Source organism: Denticeps clupeoides, chromosome 2 (assembly GCF_900700375.1).
Source record: "Denticeps clupeoides chromosome 2, fDenClu1.1, whole genome shotgun sequence".
Taxonomy (NCBI): Eukaryota; Metazoa; Chordata; class Actinopteri; order Clupeiformes; family Denticipitidae; genus Denticeps; species Denticeps clupeoides.
Window position 1 is genome coordinate 16,220,881 of NC_041708.1, and position 17,154 is coordinate 16,238,034.

The 17,154-nt window shown below is 40.6% G+C and overlaps 3 protein-coding genes across 5 annotated transcripts; 2 read left to right on the forward strand and 1 right to left on the reverse strand.

Annotated features, from left to right (window-relative positions):
* The first annotated feature begins 372 nt into the window (after positions 1-372).
* Positions 373-3,900, forward strand: ccdc36 (coiled-coil domain containing 36). Its single transcript, XM_028970387.1, has 8 exons — positions 373-470; positions 726-796; positions 888-1,032; positions 1,229-1,383; positions 1,733-1,781; positions 1,866-1,953; positions 2,261-2,376; positions 2,468-3,900. The coding sequence occupies exons 2-8, from the start codon at positions 741-743 to the stop codon at positions 3,446-3,448; spliced, it is 1,590 nt and encodes a 529-aa protein (XP_028826220.1). The 5' UTR covers positions 373-470; positions 726-740; the 3' UTR covers positions 3,449-3,900.
* On the reverse strand, positions 2,413-7,839 carry kbtbd12 (kelch repeat and BTB (POZ) domain containing 12). Of its 2 annotated transcripts, none has more exons than XM_028970386.1 (6): positions 7,721-7,839; positions 6,286-7,414; positions 5,874-6,144; positions 5,617-5,767; positions 5,041-5,238; positions 2,413-4,897 (listed from the first exon to the last, which is right to left on the reverse strand). In XM_028970386.1, the coding sequence occupies exons 2-6, from the start codon at positions 7,362-7,364 to the stop codon at positions 4,728-4,730; spliced, it is 1,869 nt and encodes a 622-aa protein (XP_028826219.1). In that variant the 5' UTR covers positions 7,365-7,414; positions 7,721-7,839; the 3' UTR covers positions 2,413-4,727. The 2 variants fall into 2 exon arrangements, with proteins under 2 accessions (XP_028826219.1, XP_028826218.1); XM_028970385.1 differs by having other exon boundaries at positions 6,286-7,468; positions 7,721-7,835.
* A 1,166-nt stretch (positions 7,840-9,005) lies between these two features.
* slc26a6l1 (solute carrier family 26 member 6, like 1) lies at positions 9,006-16,436 on the forward strand. 2 transcript variants are annotated; one of them, XM_028964872.1, is made up of 19 exons: positions 9,006-9,312; positions 9,525-9,664; positions 9,902-10,012; positions 10,311-10,486; positions 10,601-10,765; positions 10,874-11,026; positions 12,126-12,208; positions 12,336-12,483; positions 12,560-12,673; positions 12,762-12,839; positions 12,909-13,004; positions 13,122-13,228; positions 13,979-14,048; positions 14,168-14,260; positions 14,341-14,451; positions 14,632-15,033; positions 15,116-15,170; positions 15,372-15,520; positions 15,654-16,436. In XM_028964872.1, exons 1-19 carry the CDS (start codon positions 9,173-9,175, stop codon positions 15,675-15,677), a joined length of 2,415 nt encoding a protein of 804 aa, XP_028820705.1. In that variant the 5' UTR covers positions 9,006-9,172; the 3' UTR covers positions 15,678-16,436. The 2 variants fall into 2 exon arrangements, with proteins under 2 accessions (XP_028820705.1, XP_028820706.1); XM_028964873.1 differs by having other exon boundaries at positions 10,311-10,447; positions 10,697-10,765.
* Positions 16,437-17,154: the final 718 nt, after the last annotated feature.

The window sequence follows — 17,154 nt, forward strand, 5'->3', positions numbered from 1 at the left end:
AACTTAAGCACGTTGTAAGTTGCTCTGGATAAGGGCGTCTGCCAAATGCCATAAATGTAAATGTAAATGTAAATGGTAGTAAATGGTTCATATTCGAGGCTGTTTACACTGTAAAACGTGGACACTGGCAGGTTTAGCCAGTGTTCACTTTGTTCAGTGTACCCGCTAGGCTGTTACTACCCTAATGCATAATTTTTACCGTGAAAACTGCAATAATTAAGCAAAGGGTATGGATGCTTAAAAACCAATTATATGGTAAACGTGGAGACGAGCATTTCATGTTTGGGCCTCGCTAGAGACCACGGAGGTACGTCGCGTAGGTCGCGCGCGCATGCGCGGGGCGAACAGGCTCAGACCGCGCATGCGTCCTCGGTGCACGGAAAACCACGCAAGCTGCTGAGGTGGCGTTCTGACGGCACGTCTCAAACGTTTACCTCGTTATATACCTTATTTACCACGTTTTAGCTACGGTTGGTATATCTTCGGTTCTACTAGAACTCTAAAAAAGAAAGAACTAGGTTCCACAAGGTCTAGTATTTATGTGACGAAAAAACATTTAATGCTGCCTGTAATTTCGTCTTCTACTTAAGACCTACTATTACAATGCTAGCAAATTCTGTTTTTACATGAATATTCATTTACCCAAACTGTATTATTGAAGTAAGGCACTCACTTTTATTTATTTTTCACACGTCTTTAGCATTTGTGCATATCTTTTGTATCAGTGTTTTAAGGCAAATATGAAGACAAATGTTTGGAATATAAAGGAAATGTTTAATATCCCAACTTGGTCTGTGTAAGTATTGTGCTCTCATTTTTAAAAATCAACATGTATTATATGTTTAGAGCTATATAGAATATAGTTTAAAAATAATGACTTTATTCAGGGAGACTAAGACAGCTAGTAACGGTGGAACAGCTGGTGACTCCTTAAGCCTGACCGACTCTCAGTTTCTTGGATCTCAGAATTCACAAAGCCTGTCCCAAGATGCCTGTTTTCCTTTCAGGAACTCTCGACAAAACTCACAGGAGGTGATTTCTGACTTCTCCCTCCCAACATGGCTTATTGTTTCATTTCAATTCTGTCTGTGTTCCTTTACCTTGTCAAACATCATATTATGAACTTAATCCCTTAAACATTCATTCTGGGGAAATATATTTTTTCACGACTCCATTGTTACAGCACAGACACTCAGCACATTAATAACATAATGTTATTCTTTTTCAGGGAAGTGAGTTAAGGCTTTCAACCAACTACCACACTAAACCTTATCTGTTTGGAGGGGAATATGACAATCAAATAAACACAGGCAGCAAACCATTAATTGGAATATTGGACCGATTTGAGGAGCACAAGAATCGCGTTAAAGAAAAAATTGACAGGTAATTTTGAAAATTTTACAGGCAATATATATTATCTATTTTTTTGAAATTTTTCAAATTTTTTTTAAAGTTTATGACTTTTCACTCCCATTTCGGGGCAGTAGTGGCCTAGCGGTTAAGGAAGCGGCCCCGTAATCAGAAGGTTGCTGGTTTGAATCCCGATCCGCCAAGGTGCCCCTGAGATGCCACTGAGCAAAGCACCGTCCCCAAACACTGCTCCCCGGGGCGCCTGTCATGGCTGCCCCTGCTCACTTAGGGTGATGGGTTAAATGCAGAGGACAAATTTCACTGTGTGCTGTGCTGCTGTGTATCACAAGTGACAATGACTTCACTTTTTTTTTTTCTTCAGCGAGAAAATTATTCTGGAATTTCAACAGCTGAGTCAGACTCTCGAGAAAGTGAGTGAGTGAAGCTCATGTGCATATTTTGTCTTTGCTGTTTTGAAGATCACTATGAAGTTAAAACATTTTGTTTTGATTTAGGCAAAGATTGCACTGGACCGAGCTGATGAGAACAGAAACACCACCAATAGTCTTCTAGAGGAAGGCATCAACAGTCTTACAAAGACAAGTAAGTGATCATTTTACTGTATTTTTTATTAAAACATTTTAGTTAAAAAATTACAGTTCTCTTCTTTAAAAAAAATATATGTTTATTTATTCGTTTATTAGAAGAAGAACCATTTTGAATAATTCCTCCTTCAGACTTTACTCAGCATGTTATTCCATTTTCCGTTTAAACTGCACTGACTTTAATCTTTTATGAAGGAATTGTTTCTTCATTTAACCACACGTTGTTAAGCTTGCAGGACTTGTTACCATGCCAGCATGGAATGTCTTGAGCCTGTGGACTTTACAGCTTCTACTGTGTGTTACAGTGCAGGAAAACATGGCAGGAGTGCAAGATAGCATTATGTCTCAATTTCAGGAAATAAAGGCAAATCAAAGCAGTCAGGGTCAGAACCTGAAAGATCTGGAGGAAAGAGAGGCCAAGGTCAGAATTAGTAGTTTTCTTGTTGGATTAAGATACTTTTTTTTTTTTTTACATTTTTGTAGTCTTAACTGTCTGCTTTCAACTTGCGTAGACAGCCATAGCTGCAGAAGACCTGAGCTCACATGTACAAAGGCTGCAGCATGACCTGGAGAGTCTGAGGAAGGATCATGTTCATGAGTTCCAGCTTCTGGCTGAGATTCAGTCCATACTCACTACTTTCATTGACTCACAGGCCCACATGACCAGAACCAACCCTGCTAGAACAATAGACAACATGGTCCAGACCTCTCCTGATTTGGCAGAACGCCTCTGGGTGGTGACTGTGGACAAAGATGTCCAACTATGTGGCAGTATCACTGGTTCATGCTCAGAGATGACCACCACATCAGAAAAGCAGGGAAATTCTGTGAGGCCAGAATGCAACAACCAGGTGGTGCCAATGAGAACTGCTCTACACAAAATGTGTACAAACCAGGTGAACCATGCAGCAGAAGACAGAGGACGTTGGAGCATGTGTCAGAGTTCATACTCTAAACATGTGATTAGGTATGCCGCTGATGCTGGAGATGCGACAGTTGGTTCCCATACTCTGGATTCATCTAAGATGAAGATTCCTGCAGTGCCTGTCAGAGAGTGGCTTGGAGAAAGACCAACTCCAGCAAAAGTCCTTATGCGCAAAAATGTGAACAAGAAGCGCAAGATGTCAAACTGTAGGAAAAAGCCACTGGGACTTATAAGAGCACAACCGGTCTATAGGACTACTGAGGAGGAAAATGGCTTCTGCACGGCTTCTGCATCACCAGACATCAAAGTGGAAAAGACTGAATGGTCATCGCTCATTACACACAAGCAACAAAACACTAATGAGCTTCATCATTCTGAGAATCCCGATAAGGAGAACATTCAGAGTGCTCAGAGAGAGCCCACGTCTTGGAACATGTGTTCAAAAGATACCAGCAGATCAGAATTGGCAACAAGTTATGAGTCTGAAAAAGCACATCTTGAAATCAAGATCCCACAGAGGGCCCAGGGAGGTTTCTGGGAACTTTTCCACATGAATGACTCTGATTGATGTCTGAATCTCTGAAGTCATGAGAGAAATACACATAATTGTTGCGTGTGCTGCATTCTGTACTTTAGAATTGATTCGGCAGCATCTGGTAAGAAAGTGCCTTCATTGGGCTTATTTTGGTCGTCCACATGATGCTAGTACAAATAAATGCATAAAACAGTAATTCAAAGACTTGGGGGCCACTGATCACCTTTTTTCATTTTTTGGTTGTTTTGTGTTCAACTTGTATTTCCATGTTCAAAGCTAATTCAGTTATATGAAATTCAATTCAATTACCTACATAACTAATTGCTTCAAAGTTCATTCCTGTAATTGAATGTCTATTTGTCAGCGCCTAGTTTTACAGGAGTTAATTGTGTGCTCAGAAACTGTCTATAATTCTTCCACTATTAAATAATAAAAAGCACATCTTCAAGAACACTTAAAATCTTATTTGTCTTCTTTCTTTAGAAGAACACATATGATACATCTAGCAAACAAATTAATAAATAGATGCAAGACATAGTCTGATCTTTATGTGGTTAAGGAGTAATTTAATCCACAGTAGACAAAACACAAAATGTAGCCTACGTTGCTTTTATAAATTAAATACGAAATAGTTGCAATTTCTTCCCATTGTATCATGTAATGCTATTGCAATCAAGATTCACTACCATTATGAAAGTCCAATTATTCAGTGGTGTCTGCTGTATACACCAGTCATAGCATTATGACCACCCCATTTGCATCCCTTCTGAAGGTATGCTGTGGTATCTGGTGCCACGCAATCAGCTGCACATTCCTTTTAGCACTGTAAGTTGTGAGGTTATAACTCCATGGATCAGGCTTGTTTTTCCAGCCCTTCTGTCAAATGCTCAATGGAACAGAGATCTGGGGAATTTTAAACACCTCAAAATATTCTTGAGCCATTTATGCAGTGTTTCAGGCTGCATTATTGCCTGTTGCCATTAAGGGGTGTACATGGTCAGCAAGAATGTTTGTAGGTGACAAAGTAACATTCACAAAGTAACCCACTAATGCTGTAGCATTGGACATGCTTTGACCCAGCTGTCTTTGTCAAAATATAGTCCAAATCCTTGCAATTGCCTACTTTTTGAACTTGCAGCACATCAACTTCAAGGAAAAAAAACACTTTCTGCCAAATATATACCATTGTCCAATTGATGTACTGCTATATCAATTGATTCAGTAGCATCAATTCTGGTGTCTCAATGTTTTTTCTAAACAGTGTTTTTCAGTGTCAGTTGTCTGTGGGTTTTATCAGGGCAGGGTGGGGATGCTACTCGTCCATCAGATCAGAAGGAGGGGACATCAGGCCACGGGGGTTGAGGTTTGCCACCATACACACATCATAGTTGTCGTGCATCAGCACCTGCCTTCTCACCACTGCCCAGCGATTCTCAAATGGGTTTAGCTCCAGGATGTCTTTTGTTATGTTGTCGTGGCGATCTGAGAGATGTCACAGATTGAGAACATTGAATGATGAAGATATTCTGAAAGTTTTGAGCCTTCATAAAAACATATGTTAATTAATGATTCAATTTGTGAATTGTCTTGAGAAGATACATCTTGTGAGGGTTTTTCTTTTTTACCTGCGCCTTTATAGTACCCGCATACATATAGTTTTGCCTCCACTACCCCAGCATTGGAAGCATTTGTGCGCAAGGACAGCATAGGGCATGGCAATGAAGGACCTTCCGTCCAGAAGTCTCCATCAGGGTTGTAGATTTCTACAGCATCCAGGCAGTGCCGAGACTGTCCTCTGTCCAGACCCTCACAGCCAATCCCACCTGTGAGAACATGCAATGTACATTTTGTATAAGGTGTGGTGATAAATTATTATATATTATTTATGTGTGCCAGTGGCAATGGTGGAATGTACACAGTACACAGGATGTACTTTAATACATTTGAGGTATGGTCTTACAATCAGTAGTGGGAGGGACAGACCCCTTGGAGACACTCAGGGTTAAGCGTTAGAAACACAATGGTATTAAGGGGTTTGAACCAGTGACTTTGTGGTCATCTGGCTTATAGGTGGGTGTGTCACCCACAGGCTTACTACCACCCCTATAAACTGTACAGTACACATATCTTTCTAAATTACTGGACACATTTCTTGCTAGTCCTGTTAAAACCTAATTTGGAGAATAAAAATCTTTGCTCACCCAGCACATATATTTCTCCATTGAAAGTCACAGCACTGCAGCGGTATTTGGAATACTTCATGGGGCTGAGCTCTGCCCATTTGTTAGTGTTTGGGTTGTACTGTAGGAGGCGATTACTCAAACGGTCAGGCTCCTCATCCATCCGGTAAGACTGTTAGGAGAAGCCATTTTTTTCAATCATTTTGGCAAGGCAGCTTAATCTGAAACTGAAAACTCTTGTTGCTTTAACTGTAACAGAGTACAAAAAAACAACTAACCTGTGGAGTCCGGCCACCTAGAACATATAGGCAGTCTTTGAGTCGAACAACGCTATGATAGGCTAGTGGTAAGGGTAGAGGGGCAGCGCTGCGCCATGGCCCACCCTGCATGCACCACCGATCCACACTGTTAGTTATCAGGTACTGGTTCTTCAGCTTCATTTGCCCCCCTACAAGGTACAGTGTGTCACCTAGAGACCCCAGTCCATATGAGTCCCGGTACTCTGCAGTGCAAAGGTGTCGCCAAGTACCTTGGGCATCTAAATTATACCTAAGACAACAAGGAAGGAATCAAGTGTTTCATTAAAAGTTCAAAAGTCCATAAAATCACTGCATTAAGCATTATTTTTTGCCTTGCAGGTGTAATATGGTCATTGTTATTAAAAACTGATTAGTTTGTAGTTCCTCTTACCTGAAAATCTCCACATTCCTGTCCTTCTGCCTGGCCATCCTACGTGGTCCAGCCTCTCCTGCCACTATAATGTCATTGTTCTCAGTAACCACCCCAGCACAAACATACCCAAGCGCATCGCCATATCGTGGCGAAGTGATAAAGTAAGTCTTTGCCGTGGTGGGGGCGTAGCAGAAACTGCGGTCAGAGTAGCTCCCATGCCGAGAGCGAATGCCCCCACCATCATTGCCAATGCACAGCAGCAAGTTTGTGGTCTCCATGCCATAGCGCAACTTGAGACGGCGAGGTGCAGCTGCTGGGTGCATGGCAGCAGCCTCCAGTGCCTCCTCCATTATCTCCAGGCACTCAGCATTAGCCAGTAGGGCCGTGTTTCTCCTCATTGTTTCCTGAAGGTAGTCAGGGTTTACAAGTGGCAGACGGACCTTGCGGAGGAGCTCTGGAAGATGCTGGACCCTGTCATCATTCATGACTCTTTCTCCAACATTATGCTTCACCCAGTGCATCACTACATCCAGGATGGTTTCCTCTCTGGAGATGTTGAGGTCGTCAGAACCCAGGAGGAAGGCCAGCTGATGAGCTTCCAGCTCAAGCATCTCTTCACTCACACACACCTCTGTGAAGTGCTGGCGTATGTACCGCTGCGCGTGCTCAGCCAAATCCTCAGCACCCAGGTCACGGGCATAGTAGTATATACCCAGGCAGTTCTGGGCGTCCATGTTGTCCGTCATGTATTGCTGACATCGGCTGAATACATCATCCATTTGCAGGAGGAAGGCAGCTACTGAGATGCCCTGGACATTGTCATTGTCGAGCGACAGCTGTGAGGAGTACATGTAGTTCAAAAGGAGGGCCAGGCTCTTGGCTGGCATGTCACGGAGGAACACATCCCTATGGGCGCACTCGCGGAGGCCACATGTGAACATTACACGAAAATATGGACTGAAGGCAGACAGCACTACCCGGTGGCATGGAAAGCTGACCCCCTCGGCCACCAGCACCACGTCAGTCAGCTGCTCAGTCTCTCGCATTCTCCTTAGCTGCTCCAGTAGTGCGGTGCCATGCCTGGATTTCATATCCATTCTTGCAGCGTTGGAGGATTCACCAAATGAACTGAACCTCTGAATTATGCCTAGCCAAGTCACATTGTGAGATAAATCCAACCAGAGTTTCAAGAATGCTTTATCTGAAAGTTGTGTAAAACATTCATTAATTTTTTTTAACTTTATATAATTAATAACTGATACTATATTATTGATACTTTGAGGACATAAACATATTTCATATGGTTCTACAACATGAACATGAACCATAAAACATGAAAATCAATCTGTTGTTGATTCAGCTCATGTTACAGACTGCACATGTCTTGGACAAACAGACAGAAAGTCAAAGCATTATACATGCCAAATGCACAAATAAACTTTCTGCTTCATACCAGATAGTGCGAGTCCATTTGTGCCGTGCAAACCTTCAGCAGTGTGGAGCCGTTGTTGACGGTATACAGAGCAGGGGAGGGAGGCTGGTGCTGCCTCAGGGTCAGTGTTAGATCTGTTTACTGACATTCCATGGTGTGCTCCACAAGCAACTACCCTAAAAATAGTAGGTGATATGTCATGTAGTAAGTGGGGCAACAAGGGGGTGGATAGGTAACTGGCACAGCCACTGAAAATCATTCTACAGCATTTCTGACCAGGGTGTATTGTGTGTCTTCAGCTCATGACAAGAAAGATTATGCAGTTAGTGTACTTTTTGCATATGCATTCCTCAAATTTGTAACACTAATCAGAAGTTGGTGGATTTAAAGGGTGCAGAACTAACTTGACTGTTTATAGCTATTGTTTCATACAACATACAATCTTCACTGAAAACATTTTACATTTACATTTTACATTTACAGCATTTATCAGACGTCCTTATCCAAAGCGGCTTACAATCAGTAGTTACAGGGACAGTCCCCCCTGGAATAACTTAGGGTTAACTGTCTTGCTCAGGGACACAATGGTAGTAAGTGGGATTTGAACCTGGGTCTTCTGGTTCATGGGCGAGTGTGTTACCCACAAGGCTACTACCACCCCATGGGAAAACCACTGTTTTAATCAAAGATTAAAAAATTAATTAGAAAGGGTAATTGCAGTTCATCTTTAATGACAAAACTGCCGTAAAACAGTTTTTTTGACTGTTCTCAACATCATTGCAAGGACATCAGTGAAATATATGTGCCTCAAACAACCCACAACATATCTTGAATTAACCATGGTAAATGTTTATATCTAGTTCAAGTTTCCAATGATTTTATATAATCAGTATTTAGACTTGCAGGATGCAGAACAATATGCATTCCAGTAACTATTTCAGTGCTTTGGTTCATTGCTCCAGTTTCTGTGGTGTAAGCCATTCCAAATTCTGCTTCCTGTTACAGCCATCAGTACACTTTGGTAACATCCTGTTGTGTGGCAGTTTTTAACAATGACTATTTATTCATCCAAAATGGGCAACAGGCAGCATCCTGTTGTCTTCCGCAAGACAGACAATTATATGAAACATGAATAAGGTTTAAATGAGTTTACAGATACTAAGGTACTCATGTGCATTATGTCATTAGTCAGTAGGGTCAAACACATGACAACTCTTAATATTAAGTCCCTCCCCAGGACTTGCCCTAATGACCATGCACATCTACACTTATTAACACACGCACAAATAAATGGAAAATGCTGAGAAGAAAGGAGCTAATGAGTACTTTGTTGTAATAAGCAGCATTTTAAGTTGGCTTGAAACAACTTGAGCACCCTGCACCTGACTGGAAAGGAAGGTTTTTGTACTAATACTGCAGACTCTTACAGCATAGCCGTGGGTAAATTGTACTTTGCTGAGGTGAAACGGAGCTATGGCTGTAGTGAAGAGTAGAGGAGCATTCAATGTGCATCGTGAAGTTCTGGATGAACAGAGGTTGGAGGAAGCGTCTCAGAGGCTAGACTATGGTGAACGTCACCCTCCTCTCATCAAACGTCTCACAAAGTCCATCAGGTTAGATGCTTGTTCTCATTGATATTTATTTCTGTTTGTTAATATAGTAACATTACCAGTGAATGAATACATTTGAATATGATTTTTTTTTTAAGTTAAAGCATTATTATAGGTTAATTCTCTATTAATTGTCTCATTGTTTGACAACTATGGTGTGAATAATGCACTATGGCCTACTCAAGCACACTTCTGAGTTTTCATTGTGTATCTAGATGCTCTGTGCCAAGGCTGAAGCAGACAGTGGTGGGTTGTCTACCAGTACTCTACTGGCTGCCCCGTTATTCCATCTGGGAATATGGCATGCCAGATCTCATATCAGGCATTAGTGTGGGTATCATGCACCTTCCGCAAGGTGAGACGAAAAAAGACTATGCCCTTCTAAAAAAACTGCCAGATTATTCATGACGGTTTCTTTGGAGAAATTGCACTGCTAGTTTAGTTATTGAATGTGTAGTTTAAACTCTTAATCTCTTCAGGACTCATAGTTATTTCATTTATTTATTCAATGACATTGTTATTGAAATATAATCATTGCTATTGGCTACTCAAAATCTCAAGTTTATTTTATGTATGTGTGTGTTTTTTTCAGGAATGGCCTATGCTTTACTGGCATCTGTACCACCGGTGTTTGGCCTTTATACCTCATTTTACCCACCTCTTGTATATTTTTTCTTTGGCTCATCCCGACATATATCTATAGGTCTGTGAATTCTTAAACAGAACAATAACATGTTTAGTTTATTCTTGTTACCCTCTTTTTATTACAATTTTTATTTATCTGTACTGGGAATGATTTAATCAATATTTTGTGACCAATTGGTTGTTATGGCTCTGTCCAGACCACAAGAACCTGTTTAATAGACTTTGCTTTGCTATAATATAAAAGGGAGATAGTAAAATCCAGAATGTCTTGTAAGATAATTGTGTAAAACTTAGTGTAATTGTGTAAAATAGTTTTGCTGATTTTATAGAAATGTGGTGTGTTTATGTGTGTCTAGGTACCTTCACAGTGCTCAGCATTATGGTCGGCAGTGTGACAGAGAGACTTGCTCCAGACAGCAATTTTTTCATCATAAATGGCACCAATGTCACTGACGTGGTGGACATTTCCACTAGAGATCTTTACAGGGTTCAGGTTGCAGCTGCCACCACAGTGTTGGGAGGGTTAATACAGGTACATAGCATTCTATCACACGCACAAGCACAATGAAAAGTAGCTATATAAGAAGTCTGTAATTAAAGTGAGTAACAGAGCAGAAGAGAGAGTTTTTTGTTTGTTTCTATACAGCTGGTGCTGGGTATGGTGCAATTTGGCTTTGTGGGGACATACCTGTCAGAGCCACTGGTACGGGCCTACACTACAGCTGCATCTGCCCACGCTGTGGTGGCACAGCTCAAGTACATCTTTGGACTCTCCCCTGCTCGCTTCAGTGGGCCACTGTCTATGATTTACGTGAGAGAATTCACACATCCTGCTTTAAGCTTTGCTTTAAGTGCCTGCCCACTGCCCACTGTGATGGGGTGACATACTTGTACCTGGTGATTTTGTGTGTGTATGCAGACGCTGGTGGAAGTGTGTTCATTGCTGCCTAAGACCCACCTGCCCACACTGACAGTCAGCAGTGTGTCCATCATAGTTCTCATTGCTGCCAAAGAGATCAACGCTGCATTTGGTAAAAAGCTGCCTGTACCAATCCCTGTGGAGCTCCTCACTGTAAGCTTAGACTTTGTTTGACGTTCTTCTGAAAATAATATTATAATCATATATATATATATATATATATACAACATTATACTGTAAATCTAATAATATTTGATTAATACCAACAATGTTGTCTGATAACATTTTATCTTATATAATGCACACTCCAGACATTCTTAGACCCAGAACATGACCTTGCAGCTTATTAAACTGCACATTCAGCACTGCTGAGCTAACTATTGCTAATCATGAGGAATGACTCTGGCTTTTCATTTACTGTATTCTCACTCATGCAGTTAAACTTCAAACACTGGCGTCAGTTTTCACAGCGCAATTTAATATTCAAATTTTATTTGTCACATACATGATCATATATGGTACGACATACAGTAAAATGCTTTTTGCAATACCCGACCTAAAAAACTATATAGAAAAGAAAACATATATATATATACAAAGAAAGTATTTCATAAGGATAAAGTGCAGGTGCATTGTCAACACGACATACATGAATATATGATATATATAAACATATTAGAACTAAATGGGGAGAGTGTTATATGGATATGAGTACAATATGGATAGTCACAGTTGCAGCAATTAAGGTGAAATGCTTAATGCTTAATTATACTGGGAATGTATTTGCAGAGTCCGTATTAGAAAAACAGTACAAACAGTTTGATGGTAAGGATCAAGTGCAGACGGTAAGGGTAAAGTGCAGAGTGTAGTCACAGAGACAGAGACTTGATTCAGGGCACAAATAGCCTGAGGGCAGAAGCTGTTCCTCTGTTCTCTCTGTTTTGGCTTTGACCTTTGGTTTTTTCCCTGACCTCAAAAGAGAAAAGAGTCCATTGTTGTGATGACAGTGATCTTTAAGGATTTTCCTTGCTTTAGTTTGGCAGAAACAAATAATGACTGATGGCTAAATATCTTTATGTTGGAGAACTACCCCCACAGCCCTTTTAGTTGGTGTGTAATTATTACTGGACGTCATCTCAGGATTGATAGCCACTAACAACACATTCAGATCATCAGCACTGTCATTCAGTCATTATGTCATGTCGTAACATAACAAAATCCCCCATTGTGTCTGTGTATGTGTTTATTACAGATTGTTGTTGGAACTTTAATCTCATACTACATAACCCTGCACAGCAGCTATAACATCTCAGTGGTTGGAGAGATTCCAAGTGGGTATGTTGTCTAAACTTGCATCTACCAAAAAACGTGTCTCTCATTGTGAATCAATCTTTGTTGATCCATGGTTTATTATTATCCATTTATCATGTTCCTTTACGTACCTTTGCCCATAATTGCCCAGGTTGACGATGCCCAGTATTCCAGACAGAAAAATATTTGGAGATGTCATCAAAGATGCCTTTGCTTTGGCTGTTGTAGGCTATGCTATCTCGATTTCCTTGGGGAAGACCTTTGCTCTCAAACATGGTTACAGGGTAGACACCAACCAGGTTAGATTCATACACTGCTAATTAATGTGTTATTGGACCTGCATGTGAAACTGTGTTCCCCACCCCTGTTCTTTAGGAGCTGGTGGCACTGGGTCTCAGCAATATGGTGGGTGGGTTCTTCCAGTGTTTCTCCGTCTGCTCCTCCATGTCTCGCAGTTTGGTCCAGGATAGCACAGGAGGCAAGACACAGGTATCAGTTTTATATCTTGAATGAAAGTTTATACTCTGATACTACCATGACAATGTCTCAAGACAGGAAATACACTGTTCCCCTGCAGATGGCTGGTGTTAGTGCTGCTGTAATCGTGCTGGTGACTGTGCTCAAGCTGGGTCCGCTGTTCCAGCAACTGCCCAAGGTAAGGCCTCTATGCGTTTTTGGTTGCATGCATTGTCAAATTAAAAACACATTTCTTATTTTCCGCCAGGCTGTTCTATCAGCTATTGTCTGTGTAAACCTGAAAGGCATGTTCAAGCAATACTATGATGTTATCATGCTCTGGAGAACCAATCGTGTGGATCTGGTGAGCATAAAGAAATACCAAACTATACACACATTACATAAACTGCATAAACCTGCTGCAAACACTACATAAAATGTGAAACACAATGCTTTATATACTCTTTTTTTCTGGCCGCAGGTAATCTGGTTGGTCACCTATGTGTCCACTCTACTTTTTAATTTGGACATGGGTCTTGGGGCCTCAATAGCCTTTGCTCTTCTGACCATCGTCCTGAGAACCCAGCAGTAAGGTCTTTTCGTAGCCATTCATTTAAGTTTAGCTCTTGAATATTTTATTTTTTACATACTGTCATACCCTGTCATGACCATCGATGTAGCTTCAAAACAACCTCTTTATTGAAGTGAGAGTACAAATGTATAGGGTTTGAAACCTACTTAAAGTATAAAGTAAAACGTATGCCTGTGAAGGACAAAAAAAGCTAAATGGACCTCATGCCCGATTAATACAACAGGAAAAACGTTGTATTAATTCCAGTTGCCCATTTTACAGGTTATGTGGACTAGTTTACTTTATCACCACCGGCCTTGCCACTCTTTTGCTCTACCATAAATTTGGTTGCTTGAAAGGTGTGCCTTCATTAGGTATTGACCGTCTTTTCACAGCAGCTGAAGTGAGGTTTTAGTAAATGTCCTAATTGTCTGCCGTTTGGTATCGTTATTACAGTAGAGATTTTACTGATGTTGCAGAACGTGCTGCTGTAAGAGATCTTGTGAACCTTCTTCTCAGACAGAAACTAATTTACATTTACATTTACGGCATTTATCAGACGCCCTTATCCAGAGCGACTTACAATCAGTAGTTATGGGGAGTAGTTATGTTAGAGACCAGGCTAACCCGTAGAAATGATTTCCAATCTTAAGACACATTTTCCCAAGGAATTACTTCGAATGACTAAGGAAGAGCTTGCGATTGTTAGCCTCTTGTAACACCAGCTGTATAGATTACATCTTGCTCTTGTCTCTTTCATTGTGTAGTCCACAGTATTCTATTCTGGGTCAGGTTCCTGGGACAGAACTGTACATGGATTTGGAGACACACAAAGAGGTACCATTGCTTACCACAGTCAACATATTATGTTAGATATATAAATAAACAAGAACTTGATTTGTGTCTCAAAGATGCAAGGCCATTCCATAAATCAATAATATTCTCTATTCTGGCAGGTGAGGGGAATCCCAGGAATCACTATTTTCCGGTCATCAGCAACAGTGTATTTTGCCAATGCTGAACTCTACCTGGAGGCCCTCGAAAAGATGGTTTGTACTAAATTCACCATATTGAACTCAACAAGTCAACATGCTTTGCTTTGTGTTAATGTATTTCTGTTTGTCTGCAGAGTGGGCTTGATATCACTAAAATGATTCAGTACCAGAGAAGGCAAGAGGCCAAGCAGAAACGCAGGGAAAAGAGGGCTGAGAGGAGAGCCAGACGTGCAGCCAAGAGACAGGTGATGATGTCCAAAGTACATACTACAGGGAAACATGTCACATTGTATAATTTGTTTAATGAATGTAAATAGAAATCTTTCTTAATCCCTTTGAGAGAAATGCGTTTGACCTTACACCATCACTGTTTTACCTGAACATGTTATTCTGATAGCATCTGACAGTGGTTGAACTTCTAACAGAAACAGGCACTCAGGGAATCTACAAAGAAAGCTACTACAGTATTCTCTGTGCAAGAAGAAGTTGGCCAGCTGGAGGAGGGCAATGAGGGACAAGAACTGGAGTGGCAGCCGAGGGAGAACAGCACAGTGTTTGTCATGCCAGATAGCCCACGTTCAGCAGACGGTCAGTCTAGTTGGGTGTATCTCAAGGACCCAGACATGGCCACCCTGGGCTCAGCCTCAGAGCTCCATGATGGGGACACCACAACACTGGGCTCCAGCAGTGAGGACACCCTCAGTCATGACTTGGAAAGGGTCTCTCTGGGTTCGTTGGGCAAATGGACCTGGGACATACACTCTATCATTCTGGACCTCTCCCCCACTAACTTCATTGACACAGTGGCCATAAAGACCATGAAAAATGTGAGAAATCAGAAGAGAATATTTTGTTTGCATTGCGTTTTATGATTTGAATGAATCTCTAAACATTTTTTTTCTGGTTCAGATTTTCCATGATTTTGGTGAGATTAATATTGATGTTTACATTGCTGGATGTCAGGGTAAGTTTTTCATGTAATCTTTTATCTGTTTACTCTGCATCTATGTATAGGACATATCAATGTGGGCACAACTAAATACAAAATGGCTAAAATACAGAAACACACAAATTATGGGCTGCGAAAAAAAATGGCATGCTAGTGTGTGCTCAACATGATTTTTTTGATTATGTCACTAAAGGGCCTTTTGTGCTCCATGTTTAGCTTTAGTAGTGGAGCAGTTGGACCGTGGTGGGTTCTTCTCTGAGTCAATCACAAAAAAACACCTGTTTGCCACAGTCCACGATGCTGTACTGCACTGCCTCCACCACAGAGGGGCTTCCTCCTCTCTTCACGACCATGAATGCACACTGGTGGGTCTACATACTGGGTTTGAAAGTCATACACACATTTCTATAAGAAATCCTATAACTTATTATGGTATAAATTGTTGATTCATCCATTCATTACACTTATAATGTGTACATCTTGTATTTATTTTTGCAGGAAATGAGTAACACTAAGCTCTGAGGGGGGCAGCTGGAGTGCCATGCGTGTGCCAATGGGATTTGTCTGAAATATTTTCATGCTTTGATAACATTTAGGCTTTTTCATAACACTAGTTCTACTACACTTCTTCTCTATCGTAAAATCTCTGAATTCTCTGTAATCAGTAATTTCTTATTTAATCAAATAATTGTAATTTTTCAATAGCTTTACAAATCCAGTAGTTTATGGCAGCCCATAAAATTACTACAATACTGACATAGTATGAATTAATTATTGAATATGTGTGTGTAATAGTGAACCAAACAGAACACAGACACTTTTAACATCAAATAACATTGTTGGAGTGAACATGTGGAACTCAATTTGATATTTAAACTATATGAACACAATATTGTACTCTTTGGGCCGTTTGGAATGTTTGAATTATGCAATAATATATTTCTTAAAAATTAACCTGTAACTTTTTCAGTTGATAGAGATATTAATGTGACTCCTCATTCCATAAATGTGTCAATAATTGTCATAAACAAGTATAATTAATTGTATATACATTTATTTGTTTTTAATAGTACATTTCACTGTTGTAAGGGCTGGTCCCACAAAACTCTTAGTTCTGTAAAACGCATTTGTGCCTTTAAGAGATTGTAGAAAGATAAATATGGTTTTAGAAGGTAGAAATACAATCATGTGTTTTTACCTAATTGTGATGGTATTGGTGCTTTAATTGAACTGTAGCTCAGAAGATGCTATTTTATTTGAAAGTGCATTTTAAAACTATAAATAATCAACTCAACAAAAAGTCTACAAATATGTACATACATGCTTTATTTCCCATCCAACTGGGCAAAAAATTAAGACAGAAATATACTTGCTGTTAACTACATATATATGTACGTACATACAGAAGTCCGTATCCTGCGTTCTTTGTGTTGTGTTTTGTGCAAAAAATAATGGCATGTATACAGATGCAATACCTGCGTTATTTTATAGGGGCAATGTTGCTAGACCTGCACTCAACAGATGACTATTTTATGATACAGGTATTCATTCATTTATTTGTTTAGCGGCCTTGACACTGATGCCTGGTGGTAAGGAGCAAACACTACAGATTATGACGCACAATATGGACGCAAGTATATCAGCACAAATGTTAACAGTGGAGTCTACAACCCACACACGTGGCTCATCCAGGATGGCACATCAATCCAAGCTGTGTCAGAGTAGTGTCCAGAGAATGGAGGCACTACCAGGAGACAGGCCAGTACATCAGGAGATGTGCAGGAGGCTGTAGGAGCAGCAGGATCACTACAACACTGTGCAGGACGTTAGGCATTTGCCATCATTGGCAAATGAATGTCTGTCGCCCTGTGTTCTTAACAGATGAAAGCAAATTAACACTGAGAACATGACAGACCGTGGAGAATGTTCTGCTGCCTGCAACATCCTCCAGCATGACCGGTTTTACAGTTGGTCAGTAATGGTGTGGAAATGGCATTTC